General features: G+C 33.5%; 1 protein-coding gene across 1 annotated transcript in view; it reads left to right on the top strand.

The window, feature by feature from the left end:
- CFAP47 (cilia and flagella associated protein 47) overlaps positions 1-27,804 on the top strand; it is a 278,645-nt gene that overhangs the window by 9,878 nt on the left and 240,963 nt on the right. The window contains 15 exon segments of the mRNA XM_062004443.1: positions 611-800; positions 1,794-2,007; positions 2,390-2,542; positions 3,712-3,901; positions 4,007-4,103; positions 5,277-5,493; positions 6,147-6,391; positions 7,314-7,444; positions 8,518-8,640; positions 10,381-10,512; positions 10,943-11,020; positions 11,557-11,701; positions 13,217-13,311; positions 24,511-24,679; positions 27,339-27,439. Coding sequence (XP_061860427.1) covers positions 611-800; positions 1,794-2,007; positions 2,390-2,542; positions 3,712-3,901; positions 4,007-4,103; positions 5,277-5,493; positions 6,147-6,391; positions 7,314-7,444; positions 8,518-8,640; positions 10,381-10,512; positions 10,943-11,020; positions 11,557-11,701; positions 13,217-13,311; positions 24,511-24,679; positions 27,339-27,439 — 2,280 coding nt within the window.

Genomic DNA, 27,804 nt, shown 5'->3' with positions numbered 1-27,804 from the left:
AACAGGAACAATTTCATGTCAGTAGCCATGATGTTTAATATCAGTTTAATATAATTTTTTTCTTTTGATGTGGACTCTTTTAATGCTTTTTCTTGTACTCTAAGAAGCAACAAGTGTTATTTTAAATTTGGAACAAATGATTGAAGTACTAAGGAAACTTTACTCAGGTTTTTTCTGGCTTTATTTTTTTTTTTTAATTTTATTTTACTGGCTTGAGAAGATTGATTTAGACTCAAACCTTTGCAGGGTCTTTTCACTTCCTTTAGTAGATCACAAACACTTGAGTAGGATAACGCTTGTGTTAATGAAAGAAACTTTGCCAAATTTAGGTTAAGTATGGAGACATTTATAATTTCCCAAACCTATAATTCAGGGCACAAAACCACAATTTGTCCCAGAAATGAGCAAATTAGACTTTATGGTGTTGTAAGGTGCAGCAGTTTGAAATTGCTGACTTATGCGTGGCAATTAGCATTTTCTAAAAGTCAAGTTTTGAATACTTATGTAAGAAGCAGGTGTGGAGAGAAGTGACTCAATTAAACAGAGAATTTCAGAAAACTTTCCCTTTGCTTTTCTGCGTCATAGTCTCATAATGACTTTTCTTTTCCAGGATGTGATATTTTCATTTTCTCCACATCAAATAGGAACAATAAAAATGAAGCAAGTTGTTGATATCATTGGTACAAAGCTAGAGAATAATTTACAGCTTTCAAAGACAAAATCCTTTCACCAAATGTATTTGAGCTTTATTGGTGTGTGCAGATCTAAGCCAAAAAACATTCTATTCAAAGTTAATCCTGGTAAGCTTCTGAAAAGATGACAAGTGATAAAATGTTTTAAAAGTACATTTTTAATATTTAAAAATATTTTTAGTTTGTTTTTAGAAAATAATATGTTTGTGAGTAGAGAGGATGCTCTATTGTATGACGCCTTCCCATAAGAGTATAAAACAATGGCTAAAATAATGGTAACTTCTCACATCATATTAACAAAAATTGAAGTATTAAAGCATAATTTTTTATCATTTGATTATTTAAATTTTATAAATAATGAAATAAAGGTTTGAGTTTTTGTCAGCAATGTTATTGCACGGTGCTAATGCGTTTCAGTTGTAAGCAAAGAGATGGGTAAAGCACAAAAAAACAAGTTAAGAAAGAGAACAGGGTATTCTTTATGGACTGAGAGTTATTACCGCCAGGTGAAATTGTCAGTTAATACAGCCTGCTCCCAGTTCGATGTCCAGTGTCTCTTTGCATCCTATGAAGCCTACGCCAACATAAATAATCTTTCGGCATATGCAATAATTAGTCTCTAATTTGTTCCTCATGTTTTTAAATGTCACACAAACAACCACTTTACAGTATTTATGACTGAACCTGTCTTTGGATTTAAATCTGGTCATGGGAAATATAGCTTTTTCTAGCATCAACTATGCTGTGGCGTCTGCAGGTAGTTCTAATGCATCAGAGCTGTACGTTGCTGCATACGATTGTTGTGTGTAGGTAAGGAGGGGTGCTTGAATACTTAACTGACTGCTTCCTACTCGAAGGTGTGCTTACTAATAAAAAAGAGGAAGGTAATACCCATTTTAAGCTTCATTGAAGTGTGGAAGAAAAGTTGACTGTCAGTATGGCCTAAATGTCTTCATTCCTCTTGTCTGAGGAAAATGTAACAGGATGAGTTACACTACTATGTAAAATGGAATAAATTAAGAAATACTTTTCTGGAACTTTGAATTTTGTTTAGACAGTATTAGTGTAAGCATATGTAACATCTTTTATTTGAATTTGAAGGTTTAACACCAATGATTTCCAACGCAACTGGACAGTTTGTAGCTGATGGCACAGGCCAGGGCACTGATTCAGCACCTGTGGCAAAACTTAAGTCAACCCAAACACAAATTCATACTCACCGGATAAACAGGAATTGTGAGGGTGATGCACTTACAGCTTTTCCTAATGACCGTGCAGCCAGCATTAGGCCCAGTGAAAGGAATAAAAAGTACAGGTAAAAAATATGTGAATATAATATTTAAACCCACATATTTGTGTATACGGTACAGTAGATCAAGATTGGTTAGTCATATGACAGTTTACTGCTTTTGCTTTTCAGGCTGAAAGTTCTTTAAAATTGATTGTATTCTACTTATTTTTTAAGCTTTTTGCACATAAATTTCTTGAATTGCTTTTCTAATGTGAAACTACGAATGTAGCTGTTACGGTTTCAATATGTCGATTTTATGTTTGGCTTTACAAGGTCAAATATCAGCTGTGAAAAAAAAAATGTTTGCAATGAAAGATATATCTAGCAAAATTAATGTTTTCATTCTAATGAGATCCAAAATAATTTTCTGCATATAGTAAAACTACAATTATCTTTAAAAATTTAGGACTATTTTCACAAAGACTGAGAGATATAATTATATAGATCCAGAGTTTTCTTATACTGACTGTGAACGACTGTCAAAAGAAGCACATAAAAAATACTACACAGACTTCATTTCTAGTTTAAGAGAATGTCGTTTGCGTGAAGAAGCCACTAGGTAAGGCTTTGTTTAATGAATAAATACTTTATGCTAACATGAAAAATATATGTATATGTATGCAGAATTAAATTAGTCTCACCAATCATATACCTAAATGTCTAACATGTCTAACTCACCCTGGATGGATGGATTCAGCACGTGAATGAAGATATAATTTATGGAATGAGGCAGATAAGGTTAAAGGATTGTGTTGATCTTCTAGTCCTGTTTTATAGTAAGTTGTCACTCCATTAATTTATTTGGTTTGTATGCTGTGGAGCAAAATAATGGAAAAATTGTAGCTCACAGTTCTGCCACGTTTAAAACTTTTATTTTGTTTTGTAAAAAAAAAGGCTTTAAGCCTTTAAAGCAAGAGAAGTAATACCTTAAGAGTGTTAGGTTTCCAAGACCCATTCTTTAAAAATTAGTAATACCAGTGGATTATTCTTGTAATCTCAATTTACCTTGGTCTGTGCACATACATCATGGTACAGACAAGACCTGCAGAGCTGGATTTATTTCATTCTCGTGTGTGCACATGATGTATGGTTCTCTCGAAAGGAACTGGTGTTGTGTAGTGGACGAACATTACACACATATTCAAGTTATATTGCATGAGGAGCAAGAACAGAAAGTGAAATTTTACAGTTATCAGATAGATTTGACTGTTACTGTCAAACACAGTTAATTTTATGAATACTTGGAATAAAACATGTGTATAAGATCTCTGGAAGTTTCAAATCTCTTGGTTGCAGGTGAAATTGATTGATAGGAGTTTAATTTTGACCAAGAAAGGTCAATTGCCTGGAAAATTAAACTATAAGTTCCCACATATACAATTAAAGGATTTTTTGTAATATTTGCATTTGATGGTTTTTAAGTGCTTGACTTTGCAACTTAATGGTTCTTTAAGAGGTATTTTAGACATGATTTAATATTTATATTTTGGCAGCCAGAGTACTTGCAGTCTGTTTAGCTACATCACTGCTACAAATGTGCAACAGATATTGATCCTAGCTTAAAAAATAAAAGACTTTTTGAGGCAATTTCTGTAGTTCAGGGATTTTTTTATAATATTCCTACTTAAAATATTATCTGTTACATTTAAATATCTTAAATAGTGTGTAGAACATGGAATGCTCAAACTTCTATATTTCCATATTTGTTTTTTCTTCTTTCCTCTATAGACAGTTTAATATTTATAATAATTCTGTGAGCATAGGCCTTGAACCTACTGAAGGCCTTATTTCACCGAAGCTCTCAATCACAGATTTTCACAAGGAGAAGCTACAGTTCAAAATGCGTCCTTTGGATGATAATTGCCTATTAACTAGCCGAAAATTGACTGCAATTGATTCTAAATCTTCTATCAAAGAAGTAAGTGTAATGCTTGAGTAATAATGTAAGCATAGCATGTTTACCATATAACAAAGCATAAGAATTGTGATCTTGCTCTCAGTAGATGTCTTGTGCTTATCACAGACTTGGAGTGGGCTTAGTGCTATGCCATCTTCTACTAAAGAGAAGGAAGATTGTAGTCTGACTTTGACATCCAAGCAGCTTCATCAAATACTCATCGGTAAGATTTTTAATTTGGTTACTGAATGCATGCAGTTGTTAGAAAAACACTTATTTATAGTAAAAATTTCTATTTGTAATTGTTTACCTTCAAGAGAAAAACACTCAACTTAGTGGCACTTTGATATCTACAGTAGTATTTAACTAAAATTCTGTACTCCTCAGAAAATATTGATATGATTAGGTATGAGTGTCCAAAAGGAGAGCTTTGTTTGAAGACTGCTCATGCTACAGCCTATTAGAGAGAAATCAATATTGCATACTATGAGGTTTGATCATACCCTCATGTCTTACTTTTGGATAGTATCTGGACCAGCATTAACATAACAAGATCCATGGGGGAGTACAGAATGTTTCTGGGAATTAGCAGTGAACAGTTATACCCTCGCAAAGTAAAACTCCTTAAGGATCCTCAATCAAAATAATTTCAGTGGAACACTCTTTGATGGGGGGGGACTTAACTATTAACATCATTTCATACTAAAAGTGGTTTATTTTAAGGTCAATTTCATCTTCAAAGTGAAAATTTACAGTACTTTCTGGGCTTTTTTTTTTTAATTATTTTTCATGAAGCCAGAAGTTGAATTGTATAGTTGTATATAAGGATACACTTAGGGAAAGGTAGAATAAGATAAATTAATTAATACAAACATTACTTAGATTTTATAAGATGTTTGAGTAGTGCCATGAGCATCGAAGTTAGTACACTAGCAGAAAAACTGGCAATAGTACATAGTGAGATAATTGTCACCAGCAAATTACATGAATTATTAACTCAAATGCTCACAAATCAGTGCCAAATGAGCAGGTTAAATATATAAATTCTCAGTGAATTCCTGGTTGTCTAGCCATTTAAATATCTAATTAATAAAAAGACCTATTTATGGTTACTAATAATACCTTTTGTAATTAGCCTATTGTTTTTCCTGTTTCAATAGATGGCCAACACAATCAGGCTTAAGAGATAAATGTTGGTGCTGGCTTTTGAGATGTACTATGTAAACATTCACATAACATGCATGGTATATACTTCCAATTTGTAATATGAACTTACATGACAATTTCTGTAATTTGAGGAACTAAAATGTTTTGGTGATAATGTTTTAGTAGTTAGGCTTCTTTACATTAAGTTTTCCTTTTCGTAGTTGAAGATCTTATTTCTTATATATTCCAGGTCCTTCTACTATAGATTTTGGTGATGTTTGTGTGTATTCTACAACATCCAGAAAACTTTACATCATCAATAACTTGTTAGTTCATATATGGATACAAATTGATGTTGAAATTGATGAATTACAGCAGACGACACCATTGTCTCAGGTGGTGCCTCCTCTTACAAAGACTCATATTCCAATTGTATTTGAGACAAACACTCTTGGAATATTTAAAAGGTAAGACTTCTTATGTTTGTCTTGATTTAAATGTTTTCTTCACAGTAGAATAAGAAAAATTCATGTGGCTGCTTTAAACTCAGTGTAATTATGTTAAGTGTTAATGGTGTTCACTCATTTATGGTGATATGGCAATAATTAATGCAGTTTTATGTTGCAAAATTTTGATAGGATAGTACTGTTTCTTAGGCTTTAAAAATCTAACAAACTGTCCTGTCAGAAGCTCATATAACCACAGCTGCAACAGGCAAAAAAAGTTTGCTATTACAGTGTAGGTATTAGGACAAATTTTATGGAAGATGCTCTGCTCATTCTGGCATGGTGTTGCATTATTGCATCTATGCTCAGATCTTTTGATGCAACTCATAGGTAAATGCAGAGGCAAACTGCTTTTTGGTGTAGAGATGGAACTCTTGCTTAATGAATGCAGTTTAAATGTCTGTATGGGGTTGATCATCTCTTCATTTTTGACGTGATTTAAGTTTCATGCAAAACAATTACATATTGCTTTCTCTTGTCAATCCTAACCATGTTTTCACACTTGGTTGTTTTTTTAGGTATTGCTAATGATTATATTTCACCATAAGTTTTTCTCTGACTACAACATAATAAATACATAAAAATGTTGAGAAGTATCTATTTTTGTGTTACAGATCTTTCAGTTACACAATAAATAACCAACACCATGGGCATGTGCTGGTAGTTGCAAACGCAATGTCTGTTGAACTTGAGCTGTCTGCAAGGGAACTAATTTTAAATCCTATTCCTGGCTACCTAGCAGAGACGGAATTTCGAACAACTGTCAGATTGTGTAATCCCAGAAACCATCCTGCTGCGTTTACTTGGAAACCTATAATTGCAGATAGAGGAACTGCATTTTCTATACAGCCAGCCAAAGGTATACTGTGCAAGTACAGCTTGTGTATGCACATATCTTAAATGTCAATAATATTAAGACAAACATTCAGACAAGTAGATTTGGGTCATTATCAGAGTATCCCAAAAGCTGTATCAGATCAGAGTGTTAATACCATAGCAGCAGTCCCTGTATAAGCCCTACTTTGAGTGCATGCTCAGTGCAGTTTGTTGTTTCTATGTCCAGACAGTAGCACTTATGTAACCATTTTTCTCAGTGCCGATTGCTGTTATTTCAAAAGGGAAACAGCTATTTAGTCGTAGTTAGCAATATCAGACAGCTCATTAAGATAGGAAATTTTCCAAAAGCACTGTATGAATTATGATGCTAAGAAGTTGATGTAGACAGCCTGAGTGACAGAAATGGAATTCAGTCTGGGATTAGTTTCCACTTACATTATGGATCAATATTTCTTAGAAGTCTGTAAGACGTTAGCTTTTACCTTCTTCTCTTTGAAAGTGTTGTTGAAGAGTATGTTGGAGCTCTATTATTAAAGAACTAACTGTAAATGCATTGGCATTAACATAGTTCAAACAAGATTTAGCTGGATCAGGAGCTTGGTGTGCTCTGATACTTGAGAAAAGGTATTTCTGGTGATATGAGTGTAGACACTATTGCAAGCAAGAAAATGTACGTGGACTACCAAAGTTGTTATTCTGCGTGGCTAAACAATACCAGTGAACTTTGAGTGTATTTAACTGCAAGATTATAAACAGATAATAAAATTGTCATGAGAATTCAGAAGTTACCTCAATTTAGCATGCTGTTCAACACCTTTGATATGTAAATGTAGTCTTCAGTAATAAAAGATGATTTCACTTTAATGTGCTTATATTATTCCTAATTATGAATCTGATTTGATAAATGTACGTATGTAACATGTAAATTATACACTTATATTTAGGCTTTGTGGAGGCCTATAGAGATCTGGAATGTGAAGTTGTTTGGCATCCAGGGTTCAGCTCGCCAGAAACAGGAGAATTCAACTTGTGTGTGCATAAAGGAAATAAAATGAAGTTGAAATGTTTTGCAAAGGTAAAAATTCCTACAGCAGATTTACACAGCAGAATAAGTAATTTGTTAAATATATTTCTATTCTCATGTATAAAAAAAAAAAGTATAGCTTCTATTTGACATGATTAACAAAAGAATAATGCTCCAAAGACATGATTGACAAGGAAAGACAGTGATGTTTTTCCTTTTTCTTGATTTTGATGATAAACTTTCTTTGGCATCACAACTTAGTGGTCCTTAAATATTAAGTAGTAAGAATTCTTTGCTCACTTAGTTTAACCAAACAAAGATTGACAGGTGATATGATAGTTCTTTAAATATCTATCAAAGGGATATAAACAAAAGTGTATGTGAGAAGGTATGTTTCAGAGCTTCAGGATAAGAGTCTCCAATGTAACTTTGAACTGTTATTTGAACAGGATATTTGATAATTTGAAAATAAATGCTCTGGATAGTCTTCTAAATGGTGAAATTCAACTAAGGTTAATCATTTGTATCTTATGTTACATACCAGGGAGATTGAAAGAGACAGACTTTTTTTCCCTCCATTGTGTTCTAATGGCTGCATGCTCTAGAACTTCCATTTTGTGTGCCAATAAAATTTTTGCCTTCCTTTTCATGTTCCTTCTTGCTTTTTTTTTTTCTCAGTATCTTTTTTTTTTTTTTACATTTGTTCCTCTTCTTTTGAAGCCCTGTAATTTGCCATGTATAAACCAGGATGTGCATAAATTAGAATATTGGCATTTCTACGGCTATTAAAATCTCTGCAGTGTCTTTTCCTGAATACACATTTAGGATTAAAAAATTCATGGAGCTTGTGATGCTAAATTACGTTTAATGAAAATATTTTTGTTTGCTTTGAAATTAGCCCTGAAATATCTCTGGGGTTATGTCTGTTCACTTTGAATCCAGATAAGTTCAATATATTGAGTAAATCTTGTATCACATTTAAACTGTGTTTGTCTATTTGAATGCTTCCAATTTATGTGTTTCCACAAGTATATTAGCTCATTATATAATGAAAAGAAAATTAGACTGAATTATTTATTTGTACTTAGTAATGTGTTGTTTAGTTTGCTTTTCTTTTTTTATAGCTCGGTACTACTAAAGTTCGGTTTATGGAGCAAAGGATACTCTTCAGTCATAGTCCAATGTGTTTATCTACTTATAAGACAGCCATTCTTCAAAATGTGGGATACAATCATGCATACTTCAAAGTAAGCTAAAATTATTTTCAACATATTTCATTTCTTGAGGTGGAGAGGAAGAAGAATTCATTTTATCAGATCATGTTATAGTTTTCTTTTATCAGTTATTAGAATCATAGCTATTACCTACATTTTTGTCTGGTTTTCTGAAGAAATAAAATCTATGTGAACAGGAGCTCTATTTCTCTGTCAAATTTCTATTGATGCATAGATAGACCAATACTGGTAGTGGTCTAAAAGATTCTGCAAATTTAATGACAACCAGTGATAAAGGTAAAAAACCCCATTGCGTTGTACCCTACGGAAAAGAAGTTACAAGTTGGATGTTTTTATATTTTGAGAGACAGAGCAAACTGATAGTCATCCTATTCATATGAACTGCCCAGTCAGTGCATACATACACCCAGGCCAGTCACAGAAAATGTGATTACTTCGCTAAACTAACATCTGAGAGGAAGATAGGTTGTACTATAAATTGTGTAAGAATGCCAGTGTGGGTAAAAATATATGGATTAGTATGAAACTTAACCTCATTAGTTCTCCTGATCACAGAACAATTTTCTTTGTGTATTTAGTGAAGCAAAATAACTTTCATTTACCTCCTTAGAATTTTTGTTGCTTTTTTGGTACTGAGAAACTTGATTAAATAATGTTGGTTTGTACCATTGTTCTCTGTTTATCAAATGAGCAATAAAAATAATATACTAGTATAATATACAGTGCTCATTGGAGGATAGGCCTGAAAGAATAGAATCAATCAATAAGACAAATAAACAAATGTACTGAGCCTTTTAAGCCTCCACAGTTACTCTTCAGCCAAGAGATGGCTGGTTGGTCTTGTTCATTATTACTTGTGTAGCTATACTTTAAAGAGTTATCTGTTTGGAGTGCATTAGAAGACAAAAAAATATATTTTATCCTTACTAAATAGGAGTAAACCGAATATGTACCTCTCCTATTATTGCAGAATTTTTCAGTATTATTGTCCTGTGTTCTGTTCTGTGTCTTGGACTGCGGGGTATCTCATTAATATTTGCAAGTATCTAAATGGTGGATGCCAGGAGGGTGGGACATCACTTTTTTTTCTATTGTATCTAGTGAAAGGACAAGGGGTAACTGGAACACAAAAAGTTCCATTAAAACATCAGAAAAAACTTTTACTGTGAGGGTGAGGGAGCCCTGGCACAGGCTGCCCAGGGAGGTTGTGGAGTCTCCTTCTCTGGAAGTTTTCAAAACCCACCTGGATGTATTCCTGTGTGACCTGATCTAGGCAGATGTGCTTGAGTAGGGTAATTGGACTAGCTGGTCTCTAAAGGACCTTTCCAACGCTACCATTCTATGATTCTGTGTAATATATATTAAAAAAAAAGTGATTCATTTATCTATCACTGAAAAAAATGCTTTGTGGAATATTCTGGAGATTTGCCAGATAGCAAGTCTTAATTTTAATAACTTCATGACAACTCAAAAAACAGAATGTGAAATTTCCAAAATTTCCAAATGCTGTTGTGCAAAAATAATTTAATAGTAGAAACTGTCAGTCATCCTGTTTAGAAATGTGTTACTTTTTGGTTTGTTGATCTGTATTTTTGCCCCAAACTTCTAAGTCCAAGTTAACATACATTGTTAAAGTTCTTGCAAGTCTTCATTAGTTGATTTGTTGTTATATTAAAAAACCACAAACAAATAAAAAACCACACACCCCTACCCCCATTTTTCATTACTAACATTTCATATTTGTGTTTGAAGGTTCTTGATTCAAACCCAGTGCCTGGAATGATGATCACCCCTTGTGAAGGGATGGTTCCTGTGGGAGGCCATACTGATCTCAAAATCTGTTTCACCCCGAATACAAAAATGAGTTTTGATACAAGAGTGGAGGTATTCAGAGCTGGAAGAACTTTGTCTTTTGAGTGTTATATTGTGTCTTTACGTGTAGATTTTCTTCTTTTTTAAAATTGACAACTATGACTATTTCTGATAGTCACAGAGGCATAATTGGTTATTCTTTGAAGCCACATCTCACTGGAATATATGTATATGTCTTCTAGAAAATTAAGGGATTTTCTTTACCTCTTTATATTTCCATAACAAAAATGCAGTATAAAGACAGAGTAATTTTCATAGTTTCATTACATATTTTCATTACAAATTATGCTGAATGTCTCTCTTCACTCTATCTATGAGTTGGGTTGGTTGCTTTTTCGGTTTGTTTTTTTTAATTTTTTTTTTCATTTAGTTATGACAGATCAGTGAGGTACTTATGTTAAAATGACCTTGTCAACAGTCACACTGTCATCTGTTTACTTAGGTAGCAGTGCGAAATTCAGGACTGCTTGAGCTTAGGATTGGTGGATTTGTAGAGACCCCTGAAATAGACATTGATGTGGTAAGTATGAAGAAATTGTAGCAGTTGTAAAGATTGATAGTGTTTTGCTTTATCTAAATGTCAAAGTGGATCATCTCTCCTTCATAGTTTTCTTTTTTTTCCTATACTAACTTCCTGAGAAAATTGTCAAAGAGAAGAACTTAGGAAGAGAAATTAGAAACTAAATGTCCACATGCAACAGTTGCACTAAATGATAGCTGACAGCTTTAGCTGGAAAAGCTATGTTAAAAGGGAGACAATTTCAAAGTAATTATAAGAAAAAAACCGCAATAAGAGGAAAAGGAATTCACTGTTCTGTTTACTGAATGATAATTTTCATGATGGTGTAACTGGACTTCTGTATTGAGTTCTAAGGTATTGCAATTTATGCACTCAAAGATTTTAAAGATAAGGGTTATGCAAGGCAATTGATTAGCCAAGTCTGTTCTTGTGCTATAAATTGTCAGTCTTTGAATGATTCGTTTTTTCACTTTCTGATCAATTATAGACTTGACTTCACAGTGCTTTGACCCATTTTTTTTTCTTTAAACTTACAGAAACTATTTGACTTTGATGGTGTTTATGTCGGTTCTACAAAATCAATTCCCTTTTTGCTGCAGAACAAAGGACAAGCGTGTACCAGAGTGGAGTTTGATTTTTCTAAGTATAAGAATTTTGAATTGAATGCTAATGATCATTCAGGTATTTGCTTTTGCTGTATCAGAATCTTCATTAAATAGAGTGGACAATGCTAAGAGGGAATTTGGAAGACTATTTCAGGGATAGAAGCTAAAGCAATTATTTTAAAAGTGCTGCTTAATATAAATCAAGAGGACACATTTTGGTTTGTCTGTAAAAGACATTTGTGACAAATAAGCATTTGGAAAATGTCAGGTTGCCTGTTGATTTTTCTTTTTTCTTCTTTTTTTTCCATATTTGCTAAGGTGTGTTAAAAACCTTTGAATACCCTCACCAGTTAAAAATAACCAAACGTAGCCAAACTATTATATTCATTTCTAAATCTTGGACTTCTACTCACTGTTTTGACAATGTTTAACCTTCAGTTAATCCATCATCAGTGTGAGGGTTTGGATTTACCTTTTCCTAATGGTACAGGGTGTCTGTGAGTTAATCACAGGATCTGTGTTCTGCATGGTGCCCAACTAAGAATGCCATTGAGGCAATATGTGGAATTATACTGCTGTTCTTTGGTTCTTGATAGTAGTAGTGCAGATTCTTATCCTTCACTCATTGTTGCTCATCTCTTTCTACATTAGTCCTGGCATCTCCTTTGATGTTATAACATCTTTATTCATGAGAGAATTTTGCATCTACAGTTATACCGCCTTTTGTCCCTGCAAGCTCAGGAAGTCAGGACTCTTTCTTTTGCCATATAGTATTGTAATATTTTGTTGTAATTTTATGAAGAACTACATATGAACGATGACAAAAAATGACCTGACAAGAGCAGAGTGTTTTTTTTTCTCCCATGTGGTGGACTTCAAAGGGAAGGTGAAGGCGCTGAGTCAGTCATTTTAACTTGGAAAAGAAATGTAAGACTGCCTACAACAGGCAATTAGCCAGCGTAGGAATCTCCTCATTATGCATGATTTCTAGATCAGAGTTTGTGCTTGAAACAAGTGATGTGATACCCAGTCAGGTCCAGTACTGTAAAAATGGTGAATACTATAAGAATACTGAACCTAGTGTTTCACAATGACTACTGATCGTAATGTTACATTGCTGGAAACCCCTGCTTCTACTAGTGCCTTAAAATTAGACATGAAAGTCTGAAAAAAGAAGCAAACCTTAGTGGTAAACTTGTTTAGTGTAGGTGATGCCTAGAATTAATTAAAAAGAGTCTCGGCCAATTGATTTTCTCCTGTGGTATTAGTTTTCATTGTTTAGTAAACTATTTTTACTTAACATTTTTATTCAAAGGTAAGTAACAATGTTGTGGGTTTTTTTTTTTCTTGAAATATTGTGTTTTCCCAAATCAATAACTTTAATGACAGTTACTGGTGATTAACACTTCTCAAGTTACCTCCAGAATCTTTATGAGAAAGACTATATTAATTTGTAACTTTGTGAGAAATATTTACTATACAGATACGTAGATAGCTTATGTTGGAAATCACTTTGAAATACTGTAAGTATTACAAAGGTGATATTTAGTGTAATAACATTTTTAATTTGATTCTGAATTTTGTTTTACAGTGGTTGACTGCTGTTCTTCAAAGCCTTATTTATATTCGGTTAACTTAAACACAAAATCAGCTTTGCAATGCTGCTTGTCCTTCATGCCAACACAGGTAGGTTTATGGAGCGGTGATGATTATGCTAAATTAAAATAATGCTCTGTGATATTTCTAGGGTGAAATCACATAAAATAATTTAGATGCATATTTTGGTGGGTGCAATAGTTTTAGAATAGTAATCAAATTTTAAAACCAAAAGTTCTGAAATAACCTTTACATAACTTTTCCCTCTTTCCTTAAATGTTTGCATCAGAAAGAAAGCACACTTCAACTTAAAATGACCTAAAAATAGAAAAGGCATAAACTTAAATTGAAATGTCTTACATTCATTCATTAAATCATTCAGCAAACTGGCAGCTATTTCCTTTTTTGCAACTATCCATGCTTTAACTCTCAGGTGTCTGAGGGGCTACAAAAATAGAGGAACTTTATGTGTCATTGGGCTTGGGTGAGTTGCTTTCTGATTGAGCTATTTAATGGAAATAAGTGCAAGGTATGAGACTTTATGAGTTAGTTTTATATCATGAAAATTGCATTTTATTGGGAGTAGATATCAATGGAGAGTGCTATAGCAAATTTAAAATCTATGTCTACTGAACAACACTTCAGAAATGGAGGGTTTGGGATTTGCACATATTTGGAGAACAATGGAAGGAAAAAATCCTTAGCCTTTGATGTTACGAACCAGGTTAGGAAAAAGTAGCTGAGGACTGCTTCTACAGCACATAAATCTGTTGCATTAGTTACATTTTTACCTTGAAAAAAATCAATGGGTATCAGAGACAATGCATCATGGAAGGGTCAACAATATTAGCCACTTCCCACCTGCCCCTCCAGCACTTTAGTTTTTGAGTAAAAGAGAATTCCTTTATTCAAAGCATCAGTCAAATAGTATTTGCATATTACAGACTGTGTCCAGTAACACTAATTTTCTTCCTCTTATTGCTCAATTGTGAAATAACTGATGGTGTAAATTTATAGTAGTGAATGTTCACTACACTGAGGTGATTTTTCCTGAAAGAACATGGATCAATGGATTCATAAAAAATAAGCTATTTCAAACCAAATTAATTTCCTTCTATAGCACAGCAAGCTTCAAGGTTAGGATGTAGCAGTAGATGTCATATTTTTAAGTATTTTGACATTGTTTGATGCAATGTTTTCTGTTGCAATGTCTGATGCAAGGTAGTGAGATTTAGACCAGGTGTGGCATTAGGAAAGTATATAATTGTTTGCAGATTGGTACATACAAAGTATCACCAATGACTTATTGTCTAAATGCAAAGAAACTAAGGAAAAATGCTGACATTTTCATTTAAGTAGGAAGAGTCAATAATGGAAATGCAAGATTAGATAATACTATTAGAGTAATCTGTTAGTATGGTATTGTAGACTACAAACTGAATAGAATTAAGAGTAGAGGTAGACACTACTAAAAACAGAAATAATCTTAGTAAAGCAAGTAAAATAATTCTTCTAATCAGTGCTGGTAACACTTCAGCTGGAAAACTTTTTCAATGTGACATGGCATGCTTAAAGAAAGAAGTGGGAATATTTCCTGTGGCAAAAAAGTCCAAAAAAAGCAATGGAAATGATCAGCATTCCAAAAAGCACAAACTGTGTAAAAAATGGAAGTAACTTCCACTATTCTGTAGAATATAATTTACATATGCATGTTTACTCCATCAGATAGGTAATGAGTAGTGGGTTTAATTATGCCAGGTGAATTAGATTAGATATAATAACTCATTGTAGCAAAAAGGGTCAAATACTGAAATAACTTACCTAAGAAGAGACATCTATGATTGAAGACTCTTATGAAGTAGTTGAACAAGCACCATCAGAAATGCTTCACTCTGTCCCAAGGTAGGACAAGTCATCTGTCAGATGATCACATTTACCCATTATAAAAATAATATTTTAGCAGCATGTTGTTGTTCCAAAGATGAAATTCCAGACCCATTAAAGCTTGTGTTGAGGCTCTGAATAATTATAACAGTACTTCTTAGGGCTTGCTGTTGTGAAGTGTGAAATTCAAATCAGCTAATAACAAATACAATGATATCTATCTATCTATCTATGGTTTTGGCTTAAAATGAGAATGTGGAAAAGCTACCTTCCCTTATAAATAAAAAGTAGTACATAAAATAGATTGGAGCCAGGTAAAACAAAAATGTGGAACATATTGATTGAATTTTTAATGAGTAGATATATATTATTACTATTCTTACAACCAAGCTTCGAAACTTAATTGGTTAGGATTTTTATTTTACCATTCAAATCCTCTAAGATGTATATTTCATTTACAAAAGCAACCTGTTGTGATAGAATCCTATTAAAGACTACTTTTCAGCTTAAAAGCATAAGTATTCAACAACATTTTTTTTATTCTAGTTGAAAGATTTTCAATAGAAACAAGAAAGAAAATGCTGCTTCATAATTGACAGTTGACTGTTATTAAACCATAGATATAATGCTAAACAGAGAAAATAAATAGTTGCTAAAACTGTAATGCCCTTCTGCAAGAGCTTTCAAAATCTTCAGTTTCCATTCTTTCCTGTTTTTAATGTTGTATGAACTTTTTCCTTTGGAATGGAATATACTCAAAAGCATGAGAGACCTGAGAATCCTGATTGATAATAAGCTAAATATGAGCCAGCAGTGTGCCCTCGTGGCCAATAAGGCCAATGGCATCCTGGGATGCATCAAGAAGAGTGTGGCCAACAGGTCAAGGGAGGTTCTTCTCCCTCTCTACTCTGCCCTGGTGAGGCCTCATCTGGAGTCCTGTGTCCAGTTCTGGGCTCGTCAGCTCAAGAGGGACAGTGAACTTCTGGAGAGAGTCCAGCACAGGGCCATTAAGATGATCAGGGGACTGGAACATCATTCATATGAGGAAAGGCTGCGGGAACTGGGGCTGTTTAGTCTGGAGGAGTTTGAGGGGAGATCTTATTAACATTTATAAGTATCTTAAGAGTGGGTGTCAGGAGTTTGGGACATCCTTTTTTTCTACAGTAGCTAGTAACAGGACAAAGGGTAACGGGATGAAGCTGGAACACAAAAAGTTCCACTTAAACATAAGAAAAGACTATTTCACTGTGAGGGTGACAGAGCAGTGGAACAGGCTGCCAGGGGGATTGTAGAGTCTCCTTCCTTGGAGGTCTTCAAGACCCGCCTGGACATGTTCCTATGTGACCTGCAGGGGGTTGGACTAGATGATCTCTAAAGGTCCTTCCAACCCCTACAATTCTATGATTCTACGATTCTATGAGGAGTTTGCTCTGTTTGTAGGTTAGATGGGAACAAGGTAATGGTTGTAGATCTAGTACTTCAGCTTAATTAAACTTAATTTAATTTTTTTTTTTTTTTTACTTCAGCATCTATACAGAAAATTCAGTTCAGTGTTCTATAAAAATATAATGCCATCAATGTAGTGATTTAAAAATTATAGATAAGAAATACTAAAACAGGGTCTAACAACATTGTTCTATGGATGATACAAGGCTACATACTATGTATAAGATTTAACAGGTAACAGTTTTACTTCAAAGGCCTCAATTTCTTTCCATAAATCCATTTTATTTAACCCTTATCAAGTATGTAATAGAGGTATTTCTAATCTACTCTGTAGATGCAGTTTTCTTTTTTTTTTTTTTTCCCTTTAATCTCAGGAGCTAAATGTACACGATTGTGTATGAGATCTAAGCTGCATACATACTGATGTGAGCCATAACCTGAAATCTGTTCTTGCTTATGGCATTTCTCTGGTGATAGTGTTGCTGTACAAAGCGATCCCTTTTTTTCTGCTATAGTGGAAAATAGTGTCAGTCGTCTTCCTTACAGACTAATGAAATATCAACTCTATAAAATTCTAAATGCCCTCTCCTTCCCCAGCTATCAAAATAGAGGTCTTATTTTCCTCCTGTTACTTTATTTCACACTGTTACAATTGAGCTCTATTACTATTCTCTTTCCTTTTCAAATTGCAGGATGAATTAAGAGCAGAAATGTTTCAACTGACATTGCTGTAAATTCAAGTGACTAAATATTTCTGAAGACTGCAGAGGGTTATGTTTAATTTCACTTGTCATCTGAACTCCTGTTTGGTATTACTGTTCAGTGTTGAGGAGCATCTCCAATTGTTATTTGATGTTAGCAGTGTAACCTAACAGAAGACAAGGTTGTACCTGTTGGCAGACTGCTTAAATTGTGATATAAATTTGGCAAAAAGAAGAAGACTTACATTTGACTGGATCTGTTTTGTGACTGCTCTTCATCTGTAGCATATATTACATCTTTTGATTACAAATTTCTCTATAAGGTTTTCTGACATCATCCTTTTTTAAAACTCTGGGTGTGATTTTCCAGCATTGAGAAGAATTTTTTGGAGCCAGAAAAACTTACTTCAGAAGAAAGGGAATGAAGAACTTCTAAAAGGATTTTTTTTTCTTTTTTTTTTTTCCCTTTTCCTGGGGCACCTTATAAGCACCTAATAAGTGCTGATTTAATGAAATATCGTTATTTCAGTTTCCCCTTCTCTCCATGTGCTCACACTCTTTCTGTCTCCCTTTGCCCGTGATGCTGGGTAAGCTCACTTTACAACCAGGGCTTCCCTTCCAAGTTGACTTTGACAACTAAATGTGTTGCCCAGAATGGAATGCCTAAGCAAAGCATCTGGAAGTGTATGTAACCCCCTGTATGCTGTAGCTTTTCTTTAACTTCTGCAAAGCAGGACACTAATAAAAAGCATAGTTCTTTTAAGAAAGCAGTTCAGGTGCCAGACTCTTTTATTGTCATCAGAAGCTCTCAGTGATTCTTGAAACATTCCCCATTGGATCTGAGCTCCTTATCATCCTGCATCATATAGATTTCCCCCTTTTCTCATCACATTTTTCTTTGAGTTTCCTGATTTTTCAGTGTCAAAAAACCACCGATATTTTCTCAATGTCAAGCTTCTCCTATCCAGGTTTCATGTTTGCAAGGGCTTCCTCTGTACTGGAACAGCTGTTTTTCAGATCTCATCACCATTTTCTGGACAACTGCTTTTACCCAGCTTACTTCCCAGCTGCTACAAGCCTTCTGTATCCCAGCAAGTCACATTCTTCTCTGCCTATCTTCTGGTTCTACTAAAGATGCCTGCTGTTGTTGTAGTCATTAGTGACAACACTACCCTATAAACCAACAAAACCCTAGTATATTGATGTTACTGTAAAAGAAAGTAAATACTAGAACTGAGGAAAAATTAAAAGAAAATAATTAAGAACTGTTGATTTGAAAATCACAAAAGCATGACATTATTTTAATACACTTTAAAATTTTATTAAAACTACTTGAATTATTAATGAAAGGTTTCAAGTAATTTAGTCTTGCACACCATCTTAAATTCTTCTGCTAAAAATAAACTTGGCAACAGCTTTCATTCTGCCTCAAAAAGCTTCAAATCTACCAAGTAAATGCTTAGGAACTCTGAATAGCTCCTACAAATACATGTGACATCAAAAGACTCTCTTAGAAATGAAGTATGTTGGCATGCTTACAAAATAATATCTAAAAAATATCAAGATAATTCTCCCAGTATTCTAAGTGTTAAAAATAAGTTGATGCATTATAGATAAGGCTAGGATGCTGCTTAGACATGTCCTTCCTGTTATTTCATCTCTGTTCCTCGCTGGAGTTTAACCTTGGTCTTTGTTGGCTGTGAAAGTCAGAGCTGTAAGTGAAAGCAATATGCAAAAAATATATATGAATAGGTAAGCTAGCAAATACTTATTAATGTCATATTTGTATACAGACTGTATGCTAATTTCTTTTCTGTTTTGACATAACTTTCTTTGATAGACACTTCAATTACATTTTAGGGTTTTTTTTTCCTGCGGTATAAGGAGGTTTAGCCGTCTGAATGTCTGATGGGCTGGGCAGGGTTCTCATTTCAGAACTGAATAGAGAAAAATTTTCTGGTAACTGAGTAAAAAGCCCAAATAAGCCAAACTGTACAAAAACCTCTCATGACTATCTGGACAAATATCTATTTTAGCTCCCTCATCCATATCCAGAGACAGAGCTAAGAATGATTAATAATAATATTATTTATTGATTGATTGCTAGCAGTGACTATTTTTGAACTGAGTTTTAAATTGTACTGTCCAAGAAACATGGCTTTTCTGATCATGACTCTCTTTCTACAAGCTACTAAGTTATCTGTCCAGGTAACAGTGAGAAGCATGTCATTCCTTGGACTTTTCTTGCCTAGGAAACAGGGAGCATGTGGTCAATTAAAATATTTTCTCATCTCTGTTCTGCAACTCTTACTATATTTCTCCAGACAGGATGATCTACTTAATAGCAGCAGAGTTGTGCATGGTTGTTTTTTTTTTTTTATTTTTTTGTTTGTTTGTTTGTTTGGTTTGTTTTGTTTGTTTGTTTCTTTTTTTTAAACCCTCTGGAAAGTCACAAATTCTGGCATCTTGGAAAAAAGACAAATACACAGCTGTGTAATAATGAACCCTATGAGTGACTTTGAGGTAAACAGAGCAAGTCATACCTGTCAGAACTTATTGCTTAAGCTTTTTGTAGAGAAGTGACAGGGGGTTTTGGTTTGGGGTTTTTTTGGCATTTTGTAATATGTGTAGTTTTTTTAAAAGAAAGAACAGAATTAATGGTTTAAGAAATGAATTCTGTGAAAAAACTGCAACTATGGAATTAAGGGATAATGCTGGTTCATCAAGCCTGACTCTATACAAGGGAAAGATTTAGTTTTATTTCACTGTTTTGAATAATAGCTTTGAACACAAATTACATTATTCATTGTGGAAAGCTGCTTTTCTGTGATGTAAAGCTGAGGAATTTAGTCTGCATGAAAGATTTAAGTATGTTTTAAGGTTTAACTCAAGTTAAATCTGAGGGGAGGTTGAGAATGTATATTGAAAACAGTTGCAGGACTTAAACCTTTAGTTCTGCAGTTAGGTTTAAATTTTAATCAAACTGATTTTTTTCTAATATACATTACATTTTCTTTCCTTATATCTTTATGTTGTTAGTGCTTGAAGTAAAAAATCAGCCTTTACACAAACATTCAATGACTTATAATGCTTTAAGATATTTGAACAATCTATGTGTTATAATATGATAAATACAAGAGTATTATCCTTGACAGATGTTTAAACTTATTTTTAAGCCTTAAATTAACTTACTGATTTATTTGCAATTCCTTTTGAAATTGTACTGTGAAAGCAAGGACTGTAATTTTAGGATTCATTTTTATGCTAAATAAACTATGATTCCTGGATTTGACAGCCAAATTTTTTCTCAACTCTGAGAATATATGCTGTGTTACAATAATACTCAGCAAAACATTTTTTATAGAGCATAAAACATATTGTTGCATTGGAATACTTAATAGACAGATGTGAGGTAACTCTTGAAAATGTTTTCTGAAAAAACCTTATTTTTTTTTTCTACTCTCAGATTCTCCCCCTCAATCTGACAACTGTGTTTGAATATGTTTATTTTGTAAACATGAATTTTATGTAAAATACCATTTAAATTGCTCTGGTTAGTAGACTAGTTGTTTCTACTTTTGTTTCTTTTGGTATATGGATTTTTTAGGCCTGAGGCATCTGTGCTGACTCTGCAATGTTGGGTTTAGAGCTACTGCAGACTTTATATGAAACCTATTTCGTAGATCCAGATGAGTTTGAGTAGCAGAGTTCTTGATTAGGCAAATTTCTTAAAAAAAAAAAAAAAAATTATTGGCTTAGGAGTTCCAGGAAAAAAAAGAAGTGTTTTAAAATACCCTATAAATAACAGTTTGCAGGAATATCAGCTTTATTTAAAGAATGATTATCTTCTGATGTCAGCCTACAAAAGCAAGTACTTTTTTGGTGTCCTTTGGAGGTGTTCTATTTGAATGTGTAACAGAAAGCTCCTTTGTCTCACATTACTAGTCTTTTAAAAGCTTCTTTAGAAGTATTTTAATTGCAACAACTACCACTTTGTAAATTATGCCTCCTATCCAATTAACATACATAATTAGTGTAAATCAGGACAGGAAAAATATTTCTCATAACGACATGAATGAGTGTTTGTGAGTGAATTCTCTCTAGGCTGCTTGCTTTGTGCCTCTCCCTGTATTCTGTGGTTTACAAGTTTAAATTCAGCTTCAGAAAAATATGTCAGAAGGTAAATAACTAACGTATTAAAAAGTTTTTTAGAAAGCAACTACAAGTTCAGTAATAGTATAAAGGTTTTAATTTTTTTTTACATATATAATCTTACAATGGAGAATTTTCGGTTGTAGAATTTAAAGATGAAAAATTTTTTTTTTTTTAAAATTAAAATATGTATAAAATGAGAAGAATGAGTCTACTTGCAAAATGAAGCCCTAAAAAATATTAAATTATTTTTTAATTCTGTTTCAGTGATGTGTACATGTATATGTGCACATGTATGAATTATAATATGATTTCTAGACATGTAGAATTTGAAAAAAATTCATTTCTACTAGTTAAAGTGCAGTTAATGTGGCAAAGATATGTATAAATGAAATAAAAGGTCTATGATTTGTTCTCAAATAAATAAATACGTATCTTTGAGTTATGTTGGGTCTGAATTTGCACCATTGTACTTCAAAGCAGATAAAGGTTTTCAATGGACATAATGTCCTACATGTAGAGAATGAATTGAATGTGTTGCACGTATTTGATTTTCTTTGCCAGTTCTTAGCAAATAACACTTTTGTTGCATAGTAAGACTCAAATTTTCCCAGTAGTGCTGATGAAAACCAAATTTTGAATAGCTCTTTTTGGACCTAAACATACTAAACAATGTACTCTTGCATAGGCAGTGATATAATGATATCTGTCATAGAATAAGTATTTTAATCTTACCAAACGTTAAAAACTTAACATCATTATATTGTTATATTTATCATACATACTAGGGATGAAAAGAATTTTCTATCTCACACTTTCACTGCAATTCTGGTAATGATATATCAAGTTTTAGAATTGCCCATGTAGGGAGGTACCTGCTGACTATAAGGAGCTGCCAAATCTGGGAGCAATCTCAGAACCTGAGATGTGGTTGGGATGTACAGTCATCTTCTCTCTATACTCCTTAGAGTGACCCATAAAGCTTGGGTGATAAGTTGATGATTTATTACAATTCTAAAGATATATGCTGGGCACACTCTACCCAATATAACAAACTTCTTGTACGGCTGAAGGAGCATGACAGAATCTTCAAATTGTGTCTATCTTATGACTATTGTACAAGATACTTTATCTGGAGAGTCCTGTAAATTTTTTTGTTTGTTTGTTTTTTGTCTCTCTTTGCTATTAGTTCACTTTACAGTTATCTCTTCCATATGTATTTTAACAGCTATCAAGGTTACCAAATAATCATGTGTTCAGCTCTGTTCTACCATATTTGGACCTAATCTAGGTAAACCTGCTTCTGCATGGAGTTGGACTAGATGATCTCTAAACCCATACCATTCTATGATTGTATGATTCTTTTGACAAATTGCACAATCTTGAAATGTAATGCTTACTACTTTCCACTGCAAGAAAAGGTAGTCAGTTGCTTGTCTAAACTGTCAGTTGCCACTATAAGTGACATGAAATTACGTTTTTCACACATACTTTGAGGTGAAAGGAACTTCTCACTCTATGAAGAAGAGATCCTTTTCAGTCTAATTTTTAATTATGTGGTTTATGCCACAAGAGCATATTTTGAAGATGTGACTTGATGAAATGTTTTACATGGGTGACTTGAGATATTAAAAATAGAAGAGTATGTAAATTAAATCAGGAGATTTTAATTTTCAATCAAATCTTTGTTTATGACACCTCCAGCATTAGTTACTAAAATCTTATATGACATTCACTATGTTAATTTTCAAAAGCCAATCCTGTGGTAGAAAATCCAATCATTATCAGATTTGAGTAAAATATAAATCAAGGGTCTTTGGTGATCTCACTAGAAAAACTTTTCCTCTTCCAGTGCTTTCCCCTTGCTAAACACAAATGCACAAATTATTTCATGAGGCTCAGCACACATTTCACTCACCAGGAGTTTGTAATTGTGTGTTCCCTGCTGGAACTCCAAACACTGTAAGTGCTGTATACTTGTTTCTGATTACCAAAGCTCCATATTGATTCTCTTACAGATAGATATGTGCCTCATGTCCTGGCTTACACAATTCCTTTTTTCCTTTTTGTTGCTTGTATGTTCCACTCACTACCATGTCTGTGAAAGGGAAGCATGATGCACTATTTTCTGCAGTTTTTGAAAGCTCTTAAATGATTAATAACTTTATATGGCTGGCTTTACTGCACATTTTAAACAGCACTCAGACTTATATACCAGAGACCTTTCTGGAGATTTCAGTTACCTTCAAGGTGAAAACTGTATTTGAAGGACTCCTAACAGTGGTTTCACTGCAGAAGTTTTGTTTTTTCTTCTGTCACCTTTGTTATGGTTATCTATACCCTATTGTCTGGAGAGAATACTACTTTAGTGCATTGATCTTTGGAAAGACAGAGCAGGAGGCAAGTAATGCCTTCTTGAAATGGCATTGTGAAATAAATTTGATCTCTCAAGTACACAGTCTTGAGGATTTTATATAAAACACGATGTCTTTTAATTCTAAACCCAACATTTGGGGATATGATTGCAGAGATAAAACTGGGATCAGCATCACTGCAATTTGGACTTCTAGAATTCATTGTTCAATGACAAAGTTTAAAACAGTTTTGTGTTCGGGCTATTTTTTCTGAGATTTCTTGATTTTTAACTCTTGCTCCACCTTGTTCTCAAAGTTGAATATATGTTAAGAGCAGACATTTTCTCTTCAGCTTTTGAAAAACGCTTTTTTAACTCATATAGATTTGTTTTCCCTCTCTTTGATTGTGCTTATGCCTTTGGCTCTCTGCTGCAATCTTATTTTTCACTCAGGAGAGTAGTTAGAGAGGAATGCAGCTTGATGATTTGCCAGGAGCCTTACCTGTAGCTATCCTGATAATCCTGATACTTTTAGGCATACTGTTTTTTCCCTCAGTGAAGGAAAAAATGGTTGGCCACTGCTTACTGAAAGGACTGATCCTGGATGCTAATAAATTACCATACTATTAATGTTATTATCAAGTCCTAAATTAGTTTCAGTAATTTTTCTGAAACTGGTAGTACTCAGATGGTTCAAGCAACACCGAGACATTTCTTTGGGAAAGTGATCATAGTATTGTTTTTGTCCTTTAGGTGGCAGCATATGACTTCACTCTTCCAGTGTACACTCCTCGGGTTGACTTCCCACTGACACAGCCAAGTCCTCCATCTGAGTCTTCTGCTGGATCTAGAAAGCACGTTGTTGCTCCTCAGCCCCAGGCGGTGAATGTGGCTGTTCCATTCTGTAGAGTTAGAGCGGTTGGTAGGTAAACTAGAGACTTAAGTAAATGGTGGAAACTTGTATTTGTAATGATAGTTTTCCTTGTGTTCTAATTGTAGAGAATTATTACTTAACTGAATTCTTTTAATTGTACAAAATTATCCAAATTGTACAAAATTATCCAAAATTTTGATTTGGATAAAAAGCTGAGCATTATTTATGTAATTATGACATGCTGAGGTTTTCTTTAATAAAGCCATTTGCCTCATCTAAAAATTAGTTAACCAAAACTCATTTTTGTTTATATTCATTCATTAGTATTACCGTACAGATCCCAGTATTTACAATAGTTGATCTGCAAAGTGTACAAAAGTAGTGTGTCATTCATACTCTTTTTTGAGTCTTATGCTGTCAAAACTAGGAGCGCTAACTATTTAAAATTCCTTTAAAATGACTCTGACTGGCCCATCTGAGGGAATTCATGGTAATTTCATATATTTTCTTCCTTTTATGTACAGACCTGCACTCTTCTGGCCTATCAGAGTTTATTAAAGGCCAAAGTTACAGGCTGTTTGCCCACAACAAGAAATTGGTATCTTGATTCTTCTCTGCTTTTTGTCGAAATAAATTGTGGTTCTCTTTAGTTTCCAGTCTGAGCCTTAGAGTCATGTAGATGCCCTCATTGTGAATACTTGAGTGTCCTCATCTCACTTTTTAACATGTAGTCACTGTTTATTTGGGAGGAGACTTAAGTGCTGAGTCTATTTCTGGGATGATGTTAAAACCCTCTGGGATTTAATGTAAGTCTTGCTTTTAAGATATCAAAGAAATCTGGGACCTCTTTTAGATCCTGTGAGGGAAGTAAATTAATATTAAACATTTCTAAATAAAGGTTAAGAAGATGTAGAATAAAGATATGTATACATATGAGATTATTAGAAAACATGTCTCAAGTAAAAATTCATGAGTCAAAGTGACAAATTTGTAGTGCAAAGTTATTTCTGTAACTTAAAGAAAAAAAGAAATTTTTATTCAATTTTCACTGTCTTTGTGGAATAATGAATCAATACAATCAGTAATTCTTGCTAATAAGAGACAATGTTATATAAATTTGTACTTCTGCTTCAGAGAATTTCTTCAAAGTACCGATGTAGGCCAACAAGTAATCTTCATGTTAAAGTGAATATATAATACTTTTAGTTCTAAGAAATAGTTGAAAAAAGAAAGTGTAGCTTCTATTTAAAACTGAATATTAAAATTACATTCTTAGTGGGAATTATGATGGGCTCGAAAGGGGAAGAGAAATCCTAATAAATGTCTTGACCGCTCAATGTTTCACATAGTTATATGGATGTAAGCAACTAATCAAATTATTTTTTACTGCTAAGGAACTCGATACTTTTATTACATTCTGACAAGTTTAAATTATTGGTTCATCATTTCAGATTACCATTTTAAAAACTAAAAGTGGATTAGTCGCATCTTGCAAGTTCTGAGTTTTGATTTGACAAATATGCCTAATTCTCACTACCATGTCCTTTGTGGCACATTTGTTTTCCACTCTTATAATTTCTTTCTTTTTTTTGTGATAGTTTTTGTGGTTGACTTGGATTCAGACTGCACAGGACAGTGCAGCTGGCACTTAAATCAATAGTTTATATTTGAGGTTTGTACTCAGGCCTGTTTCCCCTGAGAAAAAATAACAACAATCTTAGAGGAGTCAGCCCAGTTTTTTAACTTCAGTGTAGTCAATATGTTTTAAACCCATCATGTAAAAAATTAAAAGCTAAGTTTGTAGACTGTTTCACCACATGGGAAGGGAAACAGATCTTTTACTTAAGTACTTGTAAGACTTTTCCCCTGGAGACTGATTATTGGTATGTAAGTAAGCACTGAAAGAGAAATAAACCTAAACCACAAAAGATAACTGTAAAAGATGCAAGTCCTTTATTTTGTGGCGTTGATTATTTTTCTTTCCTTTCCTTCTTAGTCTTTCAGTTTTGCCATGAGAGGTGAGCATGTTGTGAGCAACATAATTGCACATTGGTGAAAGAATTCCAGCAGATTAAATTCCTACTTTGAAACAGTGTTAGTTTATAAAGTTTATATACCTGTACTATTCAGGACTTGGGCTTTTTAGGGGAAGAACTGATGAACATACTGCCTTGCTGAGCGTGAAATGAACTTGCAGATTTTAATAAAAGGATACTGTGTGCTTGCTAGGTTCATTTCCAATGCTTAATCTAATCAAGAAGCAAACTATGGCTGTGGGAACATTTACCATTGTTTCCGTAAATCCTTCTTTTAAACTTCATCCTTTGTTCCATATATGGAGGTATGAAACTGAGAGAAATGTTGTTTTTAAAAAAATCTTTTGAGTCTTTTCTGATGATTACCATGACAAATGTAAATGCATTCATCTGAAAGAGGAAGATCATGAGGCTCTCTGTAGCATATTTAAAGAAAGATGCTATAATTTTAGTATACACAAAATTTCAATCATTTTTATGTGATTAAAGGGTCATAATAAGACAGAATGTAATTACAGTAATTATGTGTATAGTATTAAACAGCAGAAAGAAAATACAGCTTTAAAACAAGGGGAGAAACATTTTTGTTAAACATGTACAGGAAGAATGGGTTTATGAAAGGACTTTCAGGAAATATTTCTATAAATGTAATTTTGTTTTTTTTCCAACAGCACTTCAATCACCATTGGAACTATCTTCAACACAGCTTAAATTTACATGGCATTCAAGTTGCATGCATTTCAATACTGGTGATGACAGTGTGAACTCTCAGGTACATAATCAAAAGTATTGTTATAGTTATTCTTGGCTTTGACTTTTAGTTATTCAAAAATGACTGTGAAAAGAAAAAAGACTTGGAACTCAATATTCAGTCATGTTCAAACTGTAAGGTTTAAATACTTAGAAGTTTTCACATTGTCATGCTGTTCAGGTTTCGATTTTATGTTTGATTTTTGATCACTAGTATTTTTTTCTAAAATTCAGAATTGGGCTTGTCCTGACTCTCTGATTCATGAATAAGTGTGATGACCATGAGAAACTGGCTATCAATTGTGTAAGAAATAGCCTTTGTCTATACTAGTAAAAGAGACAGTGATGCTACAGGAGTGCAATCAATGTGCCATGATGGTCCATACG

This window comes from Colius striatus, chromosome 1 (assembly GCF_028858725.1).
Source record: "Colius striatus isolate bColStr4 chromosome 1, bColStr4.1.hap1, whole genome shotgun sequence".
Classification (NCBI taxonomy): Eukaryota; Metazoa; Chordata; class Aves; order Coliiformes; family Coliidae; genus Colius; species Colius striatus.
Note: the sequence above shows the minus strand (reverse complement) of the source record. Positions and strands in the feature narration are given on the sequence as shown.